Below are 22,422 nucleotides of genomic sequence, written 5' to 3'. Positions count from 1 at the left end.
AGCAGAGCAACTTATTGCAAAAGAAACCCAAGCTCCTTAAATTAGATATTCTTTTACTTGAGCATTCTGATTATCAGTTAGGTAAGAGATGCCAAGCTTTATGCTCTCCTCTAAACGTTATAAACCTCCAACTGATATGTAAAACTCTAGTAGCCAAACTCCACTTAGAATTTAACATTTAATTTTCTTAGCCACAAAAAGTGTAAAAAGACTTCAAAAGCACGGCTATTAAAATAACTGAGCTGCACAGACTTTTAAAAATTTTGTATAAGAAAAATATTCCAGGTTGTTGTCTATTTAAAATATTAACTTAACAAACACATTTACTGGGGAAATTAAGTTTTCTTCTTACAAAAGCCTGCTGTCAGTTTCCGTAATTGGCTACCTCCACTGTAGTCTCCACAAGATCCAGGTATCACCCCCTGGCCAACTTAGGAGAGACCATCCAGGATAGGGAGAGCCCTATTCCCATCATTTATACACAAGAAATTTACGTCGCATCTTCTTAATGTCACATGCAACTCCACATACCATCTATGTTATCATTATTTTCTACCAGAGATTCGTCTTCTGTTTTTTCTCCTTCCTCCTCTTCCACATGCACACCTTCCAGGGCATTTCCCAATACACCATTCTCCATTCTAGAAGACCAAAAGGATAAAGTACCAAAGGTATGATGGATAGAACAGTTTTTCTAAGACAAAAATTATAGTCCTATATTATAAAAGCAACAGAAGAGCAATCAAGTACAGAGAATATAAAATTTAAGTTTTCATAGACAAAAAGCAACAATCAAAACTAATATAAATTAAGACTGTAAAAATACTGAAAGAAAAGGGGTGCCTGGATGGCTCAGTCGGTTAAGTGTCTGACTTTGGTTCAGGTCATGATCTCATGGTTCATGGGTTCGAGCCCCGCATCAGGCTCTGTGCTGAACATTTGCTCAGAGCCTGGAGCCTGCTTCTGATTCTGTGTCTCCTCTCCCCCTCACACTCTGTTCTCACTCTGTCTCTCAAAAATGAAATAAATGTTTAAAAAAAAAAATTCTGAAAGAAAAGCATACCCTTCATCCAGCCACCTAAAAAATTTGTCAAAAGAACAAGATCAATATATATTCCCTTTACATAATGGTCACTGTATTTCCCAAACTTCGCATCCACCCTAGATAGCTTAAAAACATTCTGGCAAGACTTTCATGACAAACCATGAGAATGATCTACAAAATTAGAAAACTTCCCAGATTAAACAGGGCACAAGTTATTTGTTAGTTTGTATACCCTCAATAGATTTTATTCTGGTTAATAAACTTCAGTGGAAAAGACACAAGAACTACTTGTAAGTTTTATTTACTAGAGATTCTCATATGCTAGTGTTTTCAAACTGTCCTTTATTTAGTCCTTGTTAAGGATGACTATTTTGGGCTGAGAGTGCTTTAAAAAGTCCTCTCTATACTAGACTTCAATAAATTATTGACCACTCACTAACAGAAAGATCTCTGCCTCCAAAGACTCTAAAAGTCAAATCCCAAACATAACTTTACTCTGCTTCAAGAGCCTTTTAAAACTTTCATCAATATGTCCTGTTCCTCCTAAACCTTACCCTTTCTTAGTAAAACCAGTCCACTTAGCTCATGTGAAATCACAAAGCTAGTAAACAATCTTGGCAGACAAAGAAACATTAAGATTTTAAACAGACCGTTATGTTTTATAAAACACCCTACTTAAAAACTGTGGCTTGAAAGACATACCTTGCCAACTCCAGAAGTGATTTCCCATAGAAAAAGAAGGCTTCTCCACACTCATTAGCGGTCTCTCCATACTTCTTACCTCTACAAAGAGAATAAAAATCGAAGACCTGAATTAACATCTAGTCTAAAGCATTTATTTCTAGTCCTTTAAATTCGAAAATGGCATTTCTTCAGTAACACACCCTCTAGGAAACCGATACTCCCCTCCTCTCGCTTGCAAGTCAAGTTCAAAGGAACCTTAAAAAACAATGTATGAAGTTAATATTGCCTGGTCTTTATTTCTGTACATACATTCCAAGTAACATCAATTTGCTATAGATAGAGTAATATAATCTTGAGACAAACTACATTAATAGGTATTTCTCCTGTTAGAAAACGGGTGTCGTTATGGGCCAGAATAGTTAAAGGACCTTTAGCTGGAACCTAAAGGATGAATAAGGTATATGGAAAGACATCATGTTATAGAGGGGAAGAGCTTTTTCTCTGGAGTCAGACTGCCTGGGTTCAAATCACATCTCTAAACTTTAACTACCTTTTAGAACCTTAGACTCACAGTGCCTTAGTTTTCTCATCTATAAAGTAGAAATGTTAAGAACTGCTTAAAGATCTATCCTAAGAATTAATGTATATAAAAGTACAATGTTTAGATATNGCCTGAAGACTGCTTCAGATTCCGTGTCTCCCTCTCTCTCTCTGCCCCTCCCCCACATACTGTTTCTTAAAAATGATTAAACCTTAAAAAATTAAATAGTTATAAAAAATATTATATAGACAAATAGGGAAGAGGGAAGGGGAAAAATCACAAGTGTGATAAATAGAAAGGAGGTACTTTATATATAGAATTGAGACTAGCTTTCATGGAGTAAAGGATTAACAGATGTCATGGAAACTCAGGCCAACTAGTGACTTTTACTGTCTAATGAGAAAAACTAGAGAAATTAAGCAGAAAGTACTGTGAAGAGATCTCCTAGATTAGAATGTTTCCTGTAAATATCCTTAAGGGTAAGACAGTGAAAATACTGATCTTTTCAGGAATCTGGGAATAAGCTAAGAAGTATGTTTATTTGTGCTTATTCTTAAAAACTTAAGATTTCTGCACTTTATATTCTATGATAACCAGACATATTTATTGTAAAAATACTTAAATACTTAGCATTAGAAAAAATTTGGGCCCTACTCACAACACACCACTGGATATCAGACTCCTAGTTCTTCAAGGCCCAGGTGATGACAAACTAAGAGACTGCAGGTCAGGAATTAGACAAGAGATGGGGCACCTGGGTAGCTCAGAAGGTTAAGCGTCCCAACTCTTAATTTTGGCACAGGTCATGATCTCGTGTTGTGGGATCAAGTCCCGTGTTGGGTTCCATGCTAATCATGGAGCCTGCCTGGGATTCTGTCTCTCTCTCTCTGCCTCTCCCCCCATCCTCAAAGTAAATAAATATCAAAAAAAAAAAAAAGTTAGACAAGAGTTAGAGAAGAGATTAATGAAGACATCCAGGAATAAGATTCTGTTCTAGATGTTGGGAGAAGTGGAGTTAGGACAAGAATAGACTGATAGGACCCTAAGGAGGAATGAAGAAGCCAGAGGCTTTTGATCACTGTGAGTCTGAAACCCAGTTTTATTATAAGCATTTCTATTATAAGGAGGATTTCTTCAACTCAATTCCATATAACTAATCAACTCATCAGGGAACATGACTAACTTCAACTGCTACTGGTAATAGGATATTAGAGGAAACTAGTTCAAACCAGGTCATAGGCTGAAAGGCTACTGCTTGAAGATTCAATTTCAATTTTTTTCTTTCAGCTCTACAGATACATTAAACTCTTTACTTAAAATAAATCACTTTTGAGGCACTAAATAAAGCTAATCTGCTTCCTCACAATATAGCTATATATGGCCACCTAGTGGTAGCTTCCAACTTCCAATAGTTGCAACAGAGAATAATGGTGCTAACAATCTGAAAAATTCTGTATTTATATCAGCATTAGTAGTAGGGTGATCATCATGGCTTGCCTGGGACTGTTTTTTTTTTTTCTTTCATAGTTTATTGTCAAGTTGGTTTCCATATAACACCTAGTGCTCATCCCAACAAGTGCCCTCCTCCATGCCCATCACCCCTCTTCCCCTCTTCCCCACCCCCACATTTTGTTTTTTAAGAGAGACTAGAAAGCACTGGAGCGGGGGAGGGAAGTAGAGAGACAGAGAGAGAGAGAGAAAAATAGAAATTTTTAATTAAAAAAATTTTTTTTTGAGCAAAAAAGAGTGTGAGCAGGGGAGGGGCAGACACACACACACACACACACACACACACACGGGAAGTAGAGAGACAGAGAGAAAAATAGAAATTTTTAATTAAAAAAAATTTTTTTTGAGCAAAAAAGAGTGTGAGCAGGGGAGGGGCGCGCGCGCGCACACACACACACACACACACACACACACACAGAATCTGAAGCAGGCTCCAGGCTCTTACCTGTCAGCAAAGAGCCCAAGGCAGGGCTCAAACCCCCAAATCATGAGATCATGACCTGAGCTGAAGTCGGACGCTTAACCAACTGAGCCACCCAAGCACCCCAAGAGAGGGATTCTTAAGCAGGCTACATGCTCAGAGCCTGACAGGGGGCTCGACCCCACCCTGGGATCATGACCTGATTTAAAATCAAGAGCTGGTCGCTCAACTGACTGAGCCACCCATGAGCCCTTATGGCTTCTTTGGGATTTTAGAGGAATTTCCCCAGACATAAAACTTCCAGTGTTAAATTAGAAAAGTCCCAGAACAGAGTAGGACAGGTTGGTCACCCTAATTAGTGGTGACTGGAAAACAAATGACCTTACTCAGGAAAAGCAAAGACTGAAATTGCTCAGTGATATGTAAGTCTCACTGTTAGTTACAGGAATAAACTTATATATGAAAAATATCTAATCTTTTAAAACTCTTCCCCCAACCATAAGACAGCCATTCAGGGGCACCTGGGTGGCTAAGTCAGTTAAGCATCTGACTTCGGCGCAGGTCATGATCTCACAGTTTGTGGGTTTGAGCCCCGTGTTGGGATCTGTGCTGACAGCCAGCTCAGAGCCTGGAGGCTGTTTCAGATTCTGTGTCTCCCTCTGCCTCTAACCCTCCCCTGCTCATGCTGTCTCTCTCTCAGAAATAAATAAAACATTAAAAAAATTAAAAAAAAAAAAAAAAGACAGCCATTCATTCATTTATGAGCAGAGACAGAAAGGAAGAGAGAATTCTAAGCATGCTCCACACTGCCAGTGCAGAGCCCAATGCCACAAACCATGAAATCATGACCTGAGCCAAAATCAAGAGTCAGACATTTAAGTGACTGAGCCACTCAGGCACCCCAAGACAACCTTTTAACAAACACAACATAGCATATCCTAGGAAAACACAGTACTTACAAAAGACTAGCTGCTTCCTGGAAAGCATTGACAGCTGCTGGAATATCCCCCATCACCAGATGTTTCTGTCCTAAACCCAACAATTTCTTAGCTTCATTATCCACATCCAACCTGCAAGAAAAAAGTTTTCCAAGTGTCGAATACTTTTTACAAATCAACATTTTTTGAATAGCTGCTATATATTTTTTTAATTTTTACTTTAGAGAGAGTGCAAGCAGGAAAGAAAGGCAGAGGGAGAGAGAAAGAATCTTACGCAGGCTTCTAGCTCAGCTCAGCATGGAGCCTAACTTGAGACTGGATCCCAAGACCCTGGGATCATGACCTGAGCTAGAATCAAGAAAGAGACGGACTATGTTATCTGACTGACCCACCTAAGTGCCTTGAATACAGTGCTATATTTAAACCATTATACTTTAACCTCTTTAAAGCTTTGACCACTCTGGCAAGGCTTAGCTAACTCACAATTATCTATCACTATAAAAGCAAAAAGAGTAGCGCCTTGGTGGCTCAGTCGGTTAAGCGTCTGACTTCAGCTCAGGTCATGATCTCACAGTTCATGGGTTCAAGCCCCGCGTCAGCCTCTGTGCTGACAGCTAGCTCAGAGCCTGGAGCCTGCTTCAGATTCTGTCTCCCTCTCTCTCTCAGAAATAAATAAAACAACAATAATAATAAAAATAAATAAATAAAAGCAAAAAGAAATCCTGGAATGCCTGGGTGGCTCAGTCAATTAAGCACCTAGCTCAGGTCATGATCTCTCAGTTCAGGAGTTCAAGCTCCACATGGGGTTCTCTGCTATCAGCACAGAGCCTGCTTGGGATCCTCTGTCTCCCTCTCTCTTGGCCCCTCCTCTGCTTGCTCTCTCTAAAAAATAACCACTTAAAAAAAGAAAAGAAAAGAAAAAAAGACGACAAAATCCCAAAGCATTCTCATGAGCTTTACTGATTATTTTCTCTTAAAGGCTTATCTACTCACAAAGCCTATATTGTATGTTACTATAAATATTTGCTAATTAAGCAACAAAAAACTAATTATACAAGAAGCATAAATTCGTACAGCAAGTTGTAATACCTATAAGAAAAATAAATCAAGAAACAGAGAAAAAGGCAGTGATCTCAATATCAAGACAATGTGGTACTGGCATTAAAAAAAAAAAAAAAAAAGACAAACAGGTGGCTGGGTGGCTCAGTCAGTTAAGCAGCCGACTTTGGCTCAGGTCATGATCTCACAATTCAATGTCTTTTGAGTTCGAGCCCCAAAATGGGCTCTGTGCTGATGGCTTAGAGCCTAGAGCCTGCTTCACATTCTGTGTCTCCTCCTCTCTCTGCCCCTACCTTGCTCATGCTATCTTGGTCTCTCTCTCTCTCAAAAACAAACATTAAAAAAAAAAAAGATAAAATGGAACAGAATACAAAAGTAGATCCACCCATACAGCCACTTGAAATTCTGACAAATGCCCCAAGACAATCCAATGGGCAAAGAATAATCTTTTCAACAAATAGTGCTGGAATAACTGGATATCCACATGCAAAAAAGTAACCCTATACCACACCTCATACAAAAATTAACTTCAAATGGATTATACTTTCTAAATCTAAGATTTAAAAAATAAAACTGGGGGCACCTGGCTGGCTCAGTAGGTAGTGCATGAGACTCTTGATCTCAGGGTTGTGAGTTGGAGCCCAACACTGGGTATATATATTTTTTTAATTTTTAAAAAATGTTTCATTTATTTTTGAGAGAGAGAGAGACAGACAGTGTGAGCGGGGGAGGGTCAGAGAAAGAGGGAGACACAGAATCCAAAAANCTCAGTCGGTTGGGCGTCCGACTTCGGCTCAGGTCATGATCTCACAGTTTGTGCGTTCGAGCCTGGCATCAGGCTCTGTGCTGACAGCTAGCTCAGAGTCTGGAGCCTGTTTTGGATTCTGTGTCTCCCTCTCTCTCTGACCCTCCCCTGCTCACGCTGTCTCTCTCAGAAATAAATAAAACATAAGAAAAAATTAAAAAAAAAAGATATATAACATATATAAAGCATTTAAAACTAATAAAAACAGATGTGCAAATATATGAAAAGAGTAAACAGAATTTACTGTAGTGATTCTCAACCTAACGGAGTTTAAGAATTATCAGTTTTTTAAAAACAAACAAGCATGAATTCTGTCTCAAGCTTAACAAATAAAATCTCCAGGAATGCAACCCATAAATCTGCCTTTTGGATAAGCATTCTAGTTAACTATTTTCCTTACCTTTGGTTAAGAATCATAGTCACAACAAGATGAGGAAGTTATATGGAAGTAGGTTGTGAGCTCAATATAAAATTTAACTTTTTTTTTTTAACCATTTATCTTTATTTTTGAGAGGACTTGAGAGAGACAGAGGGTGAGCGGGGGAGGAAAGGTGGGGGGGGGACAGAGAGAGAAGACCCAGAATCCGAAGCAGGCTCCAGGCTCTGAGCCTTCAGCACACAGCCCACTTGGGATCCTCTGTATCCCTCTCTCTTTGCCCCTTCACCCCATCCCTGTCTCTCTCAAAAATAAAAAATTTTTTAAAATAAATACAACTTTTAAACTAGAGTAACAAAAAATTGAAAATGGCAACCTTATGGGGGTGCCTTGGGTGGCTCAGTCGGTTAAGTGTCCGACTTCGGCTCAAGTCATGATCTCACAGTTCATGAGTTCGAGCCCCGCGTTGGGCTCTGTGCTAACAGCTAGCTCAGAGCCTGAGGCCTATCTTTGGATTCTGTGTCTCCCTCTCTCTGATCCTCCCCTGCTCATGCTGTCTCTCTCTCTCTCAGAAAAGAAGAAAAGAAAATGGCAACCTTACAAAATAGAAACCTAAATCAGCAGAAATATTCAAAGATAAGTTAACATTTTAAAAAAAATTTTAGGGGCACCTGGGTGACTCAGTCAGTTAAGCGTCAGACTTCGACTAAGGTCATGATCTCATGGTTCATGGGTTCGAGTCCCACATCAGGCTCTGTGCTGACAGCTCAGAGCCTGGAGCCTGCTTCAGATTCTGTGTCTCCCTCTCTCTCCCCCCTCTCCCCCACTCATACTCTGTTTCTCAAAAATGATAAACATGCATTTTAAAAATTTTTAAATAAACATCTTAATAAATGAAACTACCCAAATTATATAGTTCTTAAGTTTATGTTCCAGAAATAAGTCTAACTGTACTCTGTAAATAAGCTTACCTATCCACTTTATCTGCAGAGGTAGAGGGAGCAGGAGCATCTTCTTCAATCCTGTAATAAAAAATTAAGGGGAAACAAGTAAAAATGAGGCTAGTTTAAGTCTGAAATTACATAAATTAAGAAAAATATAGAGGCGCCTGGATGGCTCGGTTAAGACTCCAACTTCAGCTCGGGTCATGATCTCATGTTCGTGGGTTCAAGCCCCACATTGGGCTCTGTGCTGACAGCTCAGAGCCTGGAGCCTGCTTCAGATTCTGTAGGTCTCTGTCTTTCTGCCCCTACCCCCTCATGCTCTGTCTCTCTCCATCTCAAAAATAAATAAAACATTAAAAAAATTTTTTTAAAGTCTGATAACTTTAAAATATATATATATATATGAAGCCATAAAAAGAGGGGTGCCTGGGTGGCTCAGATGAGCATCCAGCTCTTGACTTCAGTTCACGTCACGATCTCACAGTTGATGGGTTCACCCCATGTTGGGCTTTGTGCTGGCAGTGCAGGGCCTGCTTAGGATTCTCTCTTCCTCCCTGCTGGCGCCCCCCCCCCCCAATCTCACACTCTCTCTCAAAATAAAGCCGTAAGAGCTACTGTTTATTAAATGCCCTACAGGATATTAAGATCTTAAAGGCAATGTTTACTTATATTATATTTAATCTTCACTCATTCTAATATCTGTTAAATATGTATTGCTAGGCATGAGATATACTACAGTGATGATCACGTCCTAACTTTAAGTTCATGATTTAGGTGGAAGAAAGTATTTATTCTAATGCAATATATGCATTCCTGTCACACTTGACTAAACTTCTCACTAAAAATAAGTTCTATTCTTTAAAAAACTAAGAAGAAAAGTTTTCAAGAACATTCATTTTTTGAGAAGTTTTAGTAAGTATTTTTAAAACCTCATGGTTGTGGGGCGCCTAGGTGGCTCAGTCAGTTGGGCATCCAAATCAAATCATGATCTCATGGTTCCGGAGTTCGAGCCCCGTGTCGGGTTCTGTGCTGACAGTTCAGAGCCTGGAGCCTGCTGCAGATTCTGGGTCCCTCTCTCTAACTCTGCCCTCCCCCACTCACAGTCTCTTTCAAAAATAAACATTAAAAAAAATTTGTAATTAAAGCATTTCATAGTTGTGTTTACTGAAAAGGTCTAGAAATAATGACCAACTCAGTAGCAATGAGTACCCCACACCTAGCACCCAGACTATATGCCTAAAATTCCATCTCACTAAAAGCAACCAAGATTCTGTCGAGAAATAACAGACTGTAAGCTGGGACAGGGGAAGTACAAAGGTGAGTTTAGCTTTCATGTAAGAAAGCAACAAAGCTATATCTAGTAATGACTTAAAGTCATATATGTATGGTCATGACAAAAGGAATTATAAAGCAAATATGGGGAATCCAGGGAAAAGCCGAATAGTTCTTTGTACCATTTTTGCAACTTTTCTATAAATGACACATTTCATAATAATTTACAAAAATATTACAAAAGCAGATTCAAGAACCAGCCTGGATAAAATCCCACTAGTCAAAAGAAGAGTCAGTTTGAGCGCCAAAAAAGTAACAGCTACAATGGACTGAAAACTTCAAATATGTTTAAATCTACGTGTTATCAAGGACACAAAAACAAAAAACTCATTATCTTTGGAGAATAATAGGAAACCACTGGATTATTTTGAAAATTAGTAAATAAAGTGAGAGAAAAGTCTACAACACAATTGTATTTCTTTTTTTTTTTAATTTTTTTAACATTTTATTTGTTCCTGAGAGAGAGAGAGAGAGAGAGAGAGAGAGAGAGAGAGAGAGAGAGAGATAGCGTGAGCAGGGGAGAGTCAGAGAGGGGGGGAGATACAGAATCTGAAGCAGGCTCCAGGCTCTGAGCTAGCTGTCAGCAGAGCCCAACATGGGGCTTGAACCCACTACCCGTGAGATTATGACCTGAGCTGAAGTCAGACGCTTAACCGACTGAGCCACCCAGGCGCTCCTCCATTTTCTTTACAATACAACTGTACTTTAGACAGGCTTTAAGACATAGTTGATTTCAGATACTACTTAGGAACTACAGATTGCTTGGTATTAATTTAAATTCTTGCCATTTCAACTTGCTCTATTATCAGTTTTCATGTATATCCCAAAGGTAATATCCAGATATGGACATATATCATCTATAAATGTGTCCCCAAAGCACACCAAATCTCAAATGAGAGCTGAGAATGCTGTTAAAGAACATACAGAAAGAGGCAACCTGACTACCAGGGTACTTTATGCTATCAAGTTTTACTCAGAAGCAATAAATTAGAATTGGGAGTATATACCACAAGAAAGCTAGAAATATGAGAATAAAAGCTAAAACTATAATAATAGAAGCTATAAAAGATAGAGGCACCTGGGTAACTCAGTCAGTTAAGCATTTAACTCTTGATTTCAGCTCAGATCATGATCTCATGGTTTGTGAGTTCCAGCCGTGCATCTACACTGACAGTGCAGAGCTTGCTTGGGATGCTCATGCATGAGCTCTGGCTCTCCCTCCCTCCATCTCCTCTTCCCACATGCTCTCTCTCTCTAAATAAATAAACTAACTTAATTTTTCGTGGGATGAGCCCCGCATCAGGGTCTGTGATGAAAGTCCAGAGCCTGGAGCCTGCTTCAGATTGTGTCTCCCTTTCTTTCTGCTCCTCCCCTGCTCTCACACACACACACACACACACACTCTCTCTCTCTCTCTCTCTAAAAAAGAAAATAAACTTTAAAATTTTTTTAAAAAATAAAAAGGAAGCTATAGAAGATAAAAGGACTCTATTAGACCATTTCTGAAATCTCTCTCTCTCTCTCTCTCTCTCTCTCACACACACATACACACACACACAGAATGGAGTCCATTCGTTTTTCACAACTGGACTTTCTTCTTTTTTAGCTATAACATAAAGAAATTAGTAACACAAGAAACATGGACAAAACAAATTAACAATTAAAAAACAGTAATTCAATATTTAAATTTAACAGACATTTTAATTTTAGTGCCTACTGTATGCATTGGAGACAGTCTTCAACCAAACATTAAAACAGCAGAGGGGACAGCTTGTTTAGAAGAACAGGAAGAGGCAGAAGAGATTAAATGATAGGTGGGGACTAACTATATTGGAGTCTGAGTTCCAGAAAAGGCTTAAATGCTTTAAAGATTAAAAAGAAAAAAGTTGTCAGTTACATTCAGCAGAATCCAAAATCTTTGCTTCCAACTCCTAATCTTTTGTGAATATTGTACTGGTCAACAAGTTTGATGGAAAGCCCTGAGGAATGGGGAAAAACTGGGTTGAAAATAAGCAGACGTCAAAGCTAGAGCCACAGGGATGAGGCATAGTTTAAAAGGCAGCACTGCAGGTAAGCAAGCAGATAGATAATCTACCCAGAACCCTGGAATTAGGGCTTTGGATCCTTATCTACAAACACTTTCTGTCCCAGCCAGTGATGTTTGAATAGCTTCACTAAGGGGTTATTCTGGCTAGATTCCAACACATAGCTTCTCAAGTTACCAGTGGTTGAAGGATCAGATTTTTTATTTCCAGTGTACAACAGGCGGGTTTTTTGTTTGTCTAACAATCACTTGTTGCTATTTTTTTTTTTAATTTATTTTGCCCTTCCAGCTGAGCCAGCCAAGCACCCCATCAGATGGATTTTTTTTTTTTTTAAATAAAATAATGCTTACTCCAGGGGCACCTTGGTGGCTCAGGCACTTAAGTGTCCAACGCTTGATTTCCACTCAGGTCATAATCTTGCAGTTGTGAGATCAAATCTGCACTGTGCATGGAGCCTACTTGGGATTCTCTCTCTCCCTCCTGTTCTCTGCCCTCCCCACTCACACTTTCTCTCAAATAAACTTAAAAAAAAGTATGCTTACTCCAAATTTGTATACTTATCTCCTAGCAGACCAGTAACAGTTCACAAACCATATTAGTCTATGGAACCACATTAGTCAATGAACCACACAATGTGGTAGTAACACAAATGTCCAGAGTATGAGCACTAAAAACAAACACATGAATGCTACATATACATGCTACATTGAGTTACTCCAGTGGCAGCAAAAATACAGAAAATGTTTTATATCTCATATAGGTGAGGGGAAGTTGAAATACTATTTATTTAACTTTCACTATTAGCTATGATGGAAGTTAACAGGTACCAGATTCACCTTTCCACCTCAAACAACAACAAAAAAAAATGGCCAAGTACATGAAATATCAGTTTTCAACACTGAACAGTAGCAGCACAGGACAGTGATCTGAGAGGTTAACAAATGAGATGAGCCCTACAAGTGTCCCTATACTTGCCTCTAGAATTTTGTTCATGGCAGAGAAGGAATCCAAAAGGAGTCTCTCTCACAGAACTGAGACAAGAGTTGAGTTTGGAGAGGTCTTGGTGGCTAGATTTTACAGGACAGAATGAAGAAGAGATAGCAAGCTCCAGATATCTGCAGAACATTATCTCTGGCCTCTGGCTAACTGCTAATCAGGTTCTGCTTGAGAAAACTGAGGCCTAGGTAAGAATTACTAGAAAGGAGTAGATGAAACAATCTTCAGATATCACACAGGGTGTAGAATAACTCATGTTCCCAATAGCCGGGGTAGAAAGACCTGTACCACACAAGACAAGTACCGCTTTAGTAATGGAGTTAAAGTAGAACTGCAGACCTGTTCCAGGCTTGCCTAACAAAAACTTATAGGCAATCCTCAACAGCACCGAACTGTTTCCAAGTAACTGCATCCCAGAGTCAAAATAAACAAACAAACATACAGAGAGGCACCTGGGTGGCTCAGTCGGTTGAGCATCTGACTTCTTGATTTTGGGTCAGGTCAAGATCCCAGGATTGTGGGATCAAGCCCCGCATCTGGCTCCTGCTTAAGATTCTCTCTCACTCTACCCCTCTCCCCTGCTCATGTTCTCTATTTCTAAAATACAACAAAACACACACACACACACACACACACACACACACACACACACACCAGCCCTGCAACAAACCTCACAATATCTGGTAAGTTATATAAGCAAAAAATTACCAGGCAAACAAAGAAGCTAGCAATTAAAATCCATAGTGAAAAAAGGATATTCAATAGAAACAGACCTGGAAAGGACACAGATGACAGAACTAGACAAGGACATTAAGACAGTTATTTAAAATGTATTCCACATGCTCTGGGGCACCTGGGTGGCTCAGTCAGTTAAGCGTCCAACTTCAGCTAAGGCCATGATCTCATGATTTGTGAGTTCAAGCCCCTCACAGGGCTCTCTGCTATCAGCGCAGAGCTTGCTTCAGATCCTGTCCCCTCCCACTGCCCCTTCCCCCCGTACATCTCTCAAAAATAAATAGAAAAAATTTTTTAAATCTATTCCACATGTTCAAGAATATAAAGGAAAGCATAAACATGAGAGAAACAGAAACGAGAAAAAAAAGACTCAGGTCAAAACTTCTGGAGACAAAAATATACTTAATAGGATTAACATCGATCAGACTGTGAAGAACAGTATTAGGAATTAAAGACACTTTGGGAGACTGGCCGGCTCAGTTGGGGAGTTTGAGCCCCACATTGAGTGTACAGATTACTAACATAAACATAAAAGAAAAAAAAAAAGGAATCTTAAAACACCACAATAGAAAATACCCAAAATGAAAACACAAAGATTTAAAAAACAGAAAGAGGGGCGCCTGGGTGGCTCAGTTGGTTGAGCGTCCGACTTCAGTTCAGGTCATGATCTCACGGTTGGTGGGTTCGAGCCCCATGTCAGGCTCTATGCTAACAGCTAGCTCAGAGCCTGGAGCCTGTCTGGATTCTGTCTCTGACTCCCTCTCTGTCCCTCCCCTGCTTGCACTTTCTTTCTCTCTCTTAAAAAATAAACGAAACATAAAAAAAAAAAAAAAAAAAAAAATAGGGGCACCTGGGTGGCTCAGTCAGTTAACCATCTGACTCTCTTGGTTTCTGCTCAGGTCATGACCTCAACAGTTCATGAATCTGAGCCCAGCATCAGGCTCTCTGCTGTCAGCACAGAGCTTGCTTCAGATCCTCTGTCTCCCTCTCTCTGCCCCTCCCCTGCTCTCTTTCTCTCTCAAGAATAAACATTAAAAAAAAATAGAACTTTGTGAGTATGAAACACTAAGCATACTCACATACATGATGACTGGCTGCCTGAAGGAATAGGGATGGGAAAGGAAATATTTAAAGTAATGGAGGAAAATACTTAAAGTAATAATGGCAGAACGAAAAAAGACACAATAAAAATAAACAGTAAGTTTACAAAATAAATGATGGCAGAAAACCAACAGAATGGGAGAAGGTATTTGCAAATGACATATCAGATAAAGGGTTAGTATGCAAAATCTATAATGAACTTATCAAACTCAACTCCCAAAAAACAAATAATCCCGTGAAGTAATGGTCAAGACATGAATAGACACTTCTCCAAAAAAGATATCCAGATGGTCAACATGAAACAATGCTCAACATCACTCATCAGGGAAATACAAATTAAAACCACAACGAGATCCCACCTCACACCAGTCAGAATGGCTGAAATTAACAATTTAATTTCAGCAACAACAGACGTTGGTGAGGATGCAGAGAAAGAGGATCCTCTTTTGCACTGCTGGTGGGAACAGACACTGGTACAGCCACTTTGGAAAACAGTATGGAGGTTTCTCAAAAACTTTAAAACAGAACTACCCTACCACCCACCAACTGCACTATTAGGTATCTATCCTAATCCTTATCCTAATAGGGATGCAGGTGTCCTATTTTAAAAGGGCACATGCACACCAGTGTTTATAGTAGTGCTATAGACAATGGCCAAAATATGGAAAGAGCCCAAATGTCTACCAACAGATGGATGAAGAAAGAAGATGTGGTATACACACTGAAATACCACCTCACACCAGTCAGAGTGCCTAAAATGAACAAATCAGAAGACTATAGATGCTGGCGAGGATGTGGAGAAACGGGCACCCTCCTACACTGTTGGTGGGGATGTAAACTGGTACAGCCCCTCTGGCAAACAGTGTGGAGGTTCCTCAAAAAATTAACAATAGAACTCCCCTATAACCCAGCAACAGCACTGCTGGGAATTTACCCAAGGGATACAGGAGTGCTGATGCATAGGGGCACATGGACCCCAATTTTCATAGCAGCACTCTCAACAACAGCCAAAACATGTTAAGAACCTAACTGTCCATCAACTGACAAATGGATCTAGAAGATGTGGTTTATCTATACCATGGAATACTACATGGCAATGAGAAAGAATGAAATCTGGCCATTTGTAGCAACGTGGATGGAACTTGCGGGTGTTATGCTGAGCGAAATAAGTCAGGCAGAGAAGGACAGATACCATATGTTTTCACTTATAAGTGGAATAGGAGAAACTTAACAGAGGACCATAGGGGAGAAGAAGGGGAAAAAATAGTTGGGGAGAGGGAGGGAGGCAAACCATTAGAAACTCTTGAATACTGAGAACAAACTTGAAGGCTAATGGGGGTGGGGGAGAAGGGAAAGGGGTGATGGGCATGGAGGAGGGCACTTGTTGGGATGAGCACTGGGTGTTATATGGAAACCAACTTGACAATAAACTATGAAAGAAAAAAAAGATGTGGTGATGTGTGTATGTGTATACACACACACTGGAGTATTACTAAGCAATCAAAAAGAATGAAATCATGCCATTTGCATCTACATGAATGGAACTAGAGGGTATTATGCTAAGCAAAATTAGAGAAGGACAAATATCCTATGACTTCACTCACAGGTGAACATAAGGGAACAGATAAACATAAGGGAAGCAAAAATAATATAAACACAGGGAGGGGAGGGGCGCCTGGATGGCTCAGTTGGTTAAGCATCTGACTTTGGCTCAGGTCATGATCTCAGTTTTGTGGGTTTAAGCCCCATGTCTGGTTCTGTGATGACAGCTCAGAGCCTAGAGTCTACTTTGGATTCTGTGTGTGTCTCTCTCTCTGCCCTTCCCCGCCTTGTGCTCTGTCTCTCTCAAAAATAAATAAAACATTTTTAAAAATGTAAAAAAAAAACAGGAAGGGGGACAAAACATAAAAGACCCTTAAATACAGAGAACAAACAGAGGGTTGCTGAGGGGTTGTGGGTGGGGGGATAGGCTAATGATTTCACTCCTGAAATTATTGCACTATATGCTAACTTGGATGTAATTAAAAATAATATTAAAAATAAATAAATTGGGGTACCTGGGTGGCTCAGTCAGTTAAGCATCCGACTTTGGCTCAGGTCATGATCCCACAGTTCATGGGTTCAAGCCCCACATCTGGCTCTGTGCTGACAGCTAGCTCAGAGCCTGGAGCCTGCTTCAGGCTCACCTCTCTCTCTGACCCTCCCCTGCTAACGTTGTCTCTCTCTCTCAGAAATAAAGCATTAAAAAAATAAACAACTCTCTCCATTCCGTGTTTCTTTTGAAAAAGTTACTTTCTCATTCATTAAAATACCAACTTTATCTTAGGGCATCTGGCTAGCTCATTCAGTAGAGCAAACTACTGATCCCAGAGTGGTGAGTTCAAGCCCCACATTGGGCAAAGAGCTTACTTAGAAACAAAACAAAAAAGGACTTTATCTTGAATAGATTGTTTATTTTCAAATATCTGCTCATCGGTTTATTACTGACAACCATTGTTTTCAACCTAATGTGGCTAACAAAGAGCTAGGAATATAAACTATAAATAGAAGTGTCAATTCTGCTACTTTCTTGCTATTTGTGCTTGCATTATCACCTTCAATCCGCCATTTCTAAGCAAGAATCTTTTAAACACATTATCCATTTTGTAAGAGCCAGTTTAAAACTGGAAAAAAAGTCCTATCTAGACTTATTGTGTTGATCATTTGGTAATATGTTATGCTGCACACCTGAAACTACTGTCAATTCTCTCAATTTTTTAAAACCCAATTTTTTTTTTTTAATTTCTAGGAGGGAGAGAGAGAGAGAGAGAGAGACAGCGTGAGCAGGGGAGGGTCAGAGAGAGAGGGAGTCACAGACTGAAACAGGCTCCAGGCTCTGAGCTGGCAGTCAGCACAGAGCCCGACGCGGGGCTCGAACCCACAAACCGCAAGACCCATGACCTAAGCGAAAGTCGGACGCTTAACCGACTAAGCCACCCAGGCGCCCCTTTTAAAACCCAATCTTAATGGGTAGAGGTGTAGTACATATACATAAAGGAATATTACTCAGTCATAAACATGAACAAGATCAGGATGTCTGGGTGGCTCAGCTGGTTAAGCCCCCGACTCCTAGTTTCAGCTCAGATCATGACCTCTCAGTTTCTGAGTTAGAGCCCCATATCTGCATTGTCAGTGCAGAGCCTGCTTAGGATTCTCTCTCTCTGCCCTTCCTCTGCTCATGCTTACTTGCTCACAAGCTTGCCCGCTCTCTCTCTAAAAATAAATAAATAAAATTTTAAAAACTTAAAAAGAGCAAGACCATGGGGGGCCTGGGTGGCTCAGATAGTTAACTACCCAACTCTTGATTTTAGTTCAAATCATGATCTCACGATTCCTCCAGAGTTCGAGCCCAGAGCTGACAGTGTGGAACCTGTTTGAGATTCTCTCTCTGCCCCCTCTCTGCCCCTCCCCTGCTTGTGTGATAGTGAGAGCTCTCTCTCAAAACAAATACATAAACTGGGGTGCCTGGGTAGCTCAGTCAGTTGAGTGTTAGACTTTGGCTCAGGTCATGATTTCAAGGTTCATGGGTTCAAGCCCCACATCGGGCTCTCTGCTGTCAGCGCAGAACCAGCTTCAGATCCTATGTCTCCTTCTCTCTCTCTCTGCTCCTCCCCCATTCGCTCTGTCTCAAAGGTAAATAAACATTAAAATTTTTTTTAATAAATGGGAAAAAAGCAAGATCTTGCCATATGCATCAACATGGATGGCTCTAGAGGGTATAACACTAAGTGAACTAAGTCAGAGAAAAACAAGTAACATATTTTACTCTTATGTGGAATTTAAGAAACAAAAAACAAATGAACAAAGAAAAAAGAGACAAATAAAAAAGCCACTCTTAACTGATGGTTACCAGAGGAAGGTGGGTAGGGGGTGGGTGAAATAGGTGAAGGGGATTAAGAATATACTTATCGTGATGAGCACTGAGTAATGTATAGAATTGCTGAATTACTATATTGTACACCTAAAACTGATATAGCACTGTATGTTAATTACACTGGAATTTAAAATTTTTAAGTAAAATAAATCCCCCTACAGATATACTAGTCTATGATTATTCACTATAGTGCTATTTGTAATAATACTGGAACAGCTCAAATGTCTATCAATAGGAAACTTGTTGAGACAGCCACAGAATAGAATACAAAGCAGCCATAAAAAGTTAAGGAAAGTTTAAGGAAACTGTGCCCTGATGAGGAACGATCTCCAAGACATATTGCTAAATGTTCAGAAATGTGTCAAATAGGCTACTATTTATACAACAATGTAGAATTAATAACTACATAGTTTGCTTTTATATGCAGAAGGTGGTCTTTGAGGGATACTTAATAAAATCCACTTGAAAAGAAAAACTATGTGACTAGAAAATAAGGGGTAGAAGGACATTTCACTGTATAAACATCCTTCTGGATTTTGAATCAGGAATGTATTTTCTATTAAAAAGTAATTAAAATATTCCTTTAAAATCTGATACCTCCCAATATGGCCTTACCTTCTCACACAATCAGCTGAAGTTAAATAGCACCACTCACTTTAAGGGAGGAGAATGTACTACAATCCCCATCACTTAGTTTTTTTTTTGAATGTTTCTTTACTTATTTTTGAGGGAGAGAGGGAGACAGAGAATCCCAAATAGGCTCCACCACTGTCAGCACAGAGCCAATTCTGGGTTCGAACTCACAAACTGTGAGATCAGGACCTGAGTCGAAATAGAGTCAGATACTTAACCAACTTAGCCAGCCCCACCCACACAAATCACTTATTATTTGTCCCTCTAAGCTTCACATTTCTAAACTCTGTCATAAAATGCCATACTACTAAACACTGGTTAACTATTTGGAAATTAAAAAAGGAGAGAGTCCAGAATTCTAATTTCTGCAGTTAGGAAATTTGAGTGCTATCCAACCAAAGTAAGGTACAAGAACATTACTGAAAATTGGGAGACTTAGGTTTTAAGACAAATTGATTTTGAGGTGCTTATCATACAACTAAACAGATAATATTCAATAGGCAATCAGAGGAAACATCTGACTGCCAAACATAACACATGCAATACCTATTCATTTTCATGTACTCCTTCCTCTCTCTCTCTCTCTCACACACACACACACACACACACACACACACAACCTGTGGCAGATGGCAATGGCCCTATTTTACAGAGAAATTACTCATACAAGTACATATAGTTAAACTTTATGACCCCATCACAATTTATAATATATTTCAATTGCCTATTGATTTTTGGTACTGTGCAAGAGGATTAAGCTTTAAGGGAAAAAAAATCCTAACTCATTCTAGCTGTATACTAGCACCAGGCACAAGGTCTGGCACCTAGTCAGTATTTGTTAAAATAGTGACCAATTCTGAATCACTAGAGTAGGATTAGGGCAAGTGACTTTGCCACTTAGCATGTGAGGTGCCTCAGTTTCATCAACTATACAATTAATAGTAACTCCTAGGATTTGTTTTGAAAATCAAATGAGAAAGTTCACAAAGTACTTCATTCAAGGCTTGACATATAACAAATCAATAATAATCATTAACAACGAAACAAGAGACAAGAAGGAATAGACATAATATCAAAGGAAAACAAAATTAGGAGGGAATGACTGGTATCAGATGTAGCAGAAAGGTTAAGAACTAATTAGAAGGGCGCCTGGGTGGCTCAGTCTGGGGAGCATCCAACTTCGGCTCAGGTCATGATCTCGCAGTTCGTGGGTTCAAGCCCTGCGTCAGAGCTCTGTGCTGACAGCTGGATCAGAGCCTGGAGCCTGTTTCAGATTCTGTATCCCTCTCTCTCTGACCCTCCCCTGCTCATGCTGTCTCTGTCTCTGTCTCTCTCTCTCAGAAACAAATTAAAAAAAAAAAAAAAAAGAATTAGAAAGGTAGGGACCCTGGGCAACTCAGTTGGTTAGGCGTCCGACTTCAGTCAGGTCATGATCTCGCAGTTCGTGGGTTCGAGCCCTGCATCGGGCTCTGTGCTGACAACTGGCTCAGAGCCTGTAGCCTGCCATCAGATTCTGTGTCTCTCTCTAGCTCTCTCTCTCTGACCCTCCCCTGCTCATGCTGTCTTTATCTCTCTCTCAAAAATAAATAAAAATATTAAAAAACTGTTTAAAAAAAAGCTAAGAATAAGACTAATTTGGCATGCAGACAATCAATGATTGCCTTTAGTAAAGTTTAGAAGGTACATTAGAAGGGAAAGAAGCCACACTGAACAAATGTGTATACTCACTACATACCTGCCCTATTAGATTGTGATGTGATGACCAGAAAATGAGACTCTGAATTCATCTTTGTATCTAAAACCTAACACATTAAAATATACAGTATATTCTTGGTTTGTGAGTATAATTCATTCTGGAAACATGCTTATAATCCAAAGCACTTGTATACCAAAGCGAATTTCCCCGTAAGAAATAATAGAAACTCAGATGATTTGTCGCACATCCCAGAAATATTCATGCAAAAATGGTTAATACTCTTAACAAAATAATAAAAATAAACACATTAACCTTCACTTACCTTTGAAAACTTTCATGGCTGGTGTGAGGAAAAGTTTCAAGAGAAAGGAGGGTTATTGTATAGGATGACTTTCACTATCACAAACAGAACTATTATCTATTGGCTCAATGGAATCTTTTTCTGCATGGGGGCCAAGTATACACTGGCACAGATGTTGACTATAAGGCTGTATTATTAAACTCTTGTCATATACTGTATTTCATGCAACTGGCACTAAGGCACCAGAGGAAAGGGTCTATATCTGCAGGCAGCCTAACCTAGATTGAAGCAAATCATTCCTGAGCTTACTCTTGTATGGAAAAGCAAAGGACTGTCCATAGATGCTTTTAAGTGACAAAAAATACACTAGTGCCAGGTATGGGCAACTTTCAGTGTTCTGAAAAATCACTGATCTCTGCCAAACACCACTGCCTGAGACTAAGCTACTGAGCATGGGAGACGATCACCCACAATCCTGCAGTGAGAGAGAGAAGAACCACTGGCTCAGCTGTAATGTGACATTCGGAATCACGTACTATTAATATTGCAACACATCGATCATTTATCAAGTTAAATTTTATTAGAAATGTTTGCTAGTCTTACAGAACACTCACAGAACAAGTTACTTGCAATCTAAGGTTTTACTGTATATTAAATATATCTGCTAAATGGTTAAACAGAAAGGAAGAAAAGGGAATCTAGGAAGGCAGATTCTTGTCTAAATAAGTTTGGCTATCAATTGCAAGAAGCAAAAACAGTAGCTAAACAGAGATACATGATGGAAAAATGATTTTTTTAAATTTTTTTTTTATTTATTTCTAGGAGAGAGAGAGGGAGACAGCGTGAGCAGGGGAGGGTCAGAGAGAGAGGGAGTCACAGACTGAAACAGGCTCCAGACTCTGAGCTGGCAGTCAGCACAGAGCCCAACGCGGGGCTCAAACCCACGAACCGCGAGATCATGACCTAAGCAAAAGTCGGGACGCTTAACCGACTAAGCCACCCAGGCGCCCCTGGAAAAATGATTTTTAAATGTATTCATGTTAGGACATTTGAACCCAAGAGACACTGCTATGTTAGGGGGAAAAGGGGAAGCACCAAGAGGCTAAATAGGTAATTGCTGCCGAACAACTAGATATTGGAGAGGGAGGGGAAGCAAATCTCCAATTGTTATCTTTAAGATGTTTTTTAACATAAACCCCCTATGAAGAAAGTATACTATATTCAGACTTTTCTTCTAGAAAACCTTTAAGTTCCATAAGAGATCTCAACCCTGTAAGCACCTATTTTGTGTCTGCTATAGCCAAGCAGCTGAATGAAAATTCTAAGAAAACATACAATAGAACAGAAT

General features: G+C 39.6%; 1 protein-coding gene across 4 annotated transcripts in view; it reads right to left on the bottom strand.

The window, feature by feature from the left end:
- Positions 1-22,422, bottom strand: part of NASP (nuclear autoantigenic sperm protein) — a 42,613-nt gene that overhangs the window by 10,636 nt on the left and 9,555 nt on the right. For all 4 annotated transcript variants that reach the window (XM_077752117.1, XM_077752116.1, XM_077752118.1 and 1 more), the window contains 4 exons: positions 8,350-8,400; positions 5,160-5,270; positions 1,748-1,828; positions 532-641 (listed from right to left, as the gene is read on the bottom strand). In XM_077752117.1, coding sequence (XP_077608243.1) covers positions 532-641; positions 1,748-1,828; positions 5,160-5,270; positions 8,350-8,400 — 353 coding nt within the window. The remainder of the gene's footprint in view (positions 1-531; positions 642-1,747; positions 1,829-5,159; positions 5,271-8,349; positions 8,401-22,422) is intronic.

This window comes from Crocuta crocuta, unplaced genomic scaffold (assembly GCF_008692635.1).
Source record: "Crocuta crocuta isolate KB4526 unplaced genomic scaffold, BGI_CrCroc_1.0 scaffold367, whole genome shotgun sequence".
NCBI lineage: Eukaryota > Metazoa > Chordata > Mammalia > Carnivora > Hyaenidae > Crocuta > Crocuta crocuta.
Note: the sequence above shows the minus strand (reverse complement) of the source record. Positions and strands in the feature narration are given on the sequence as shown.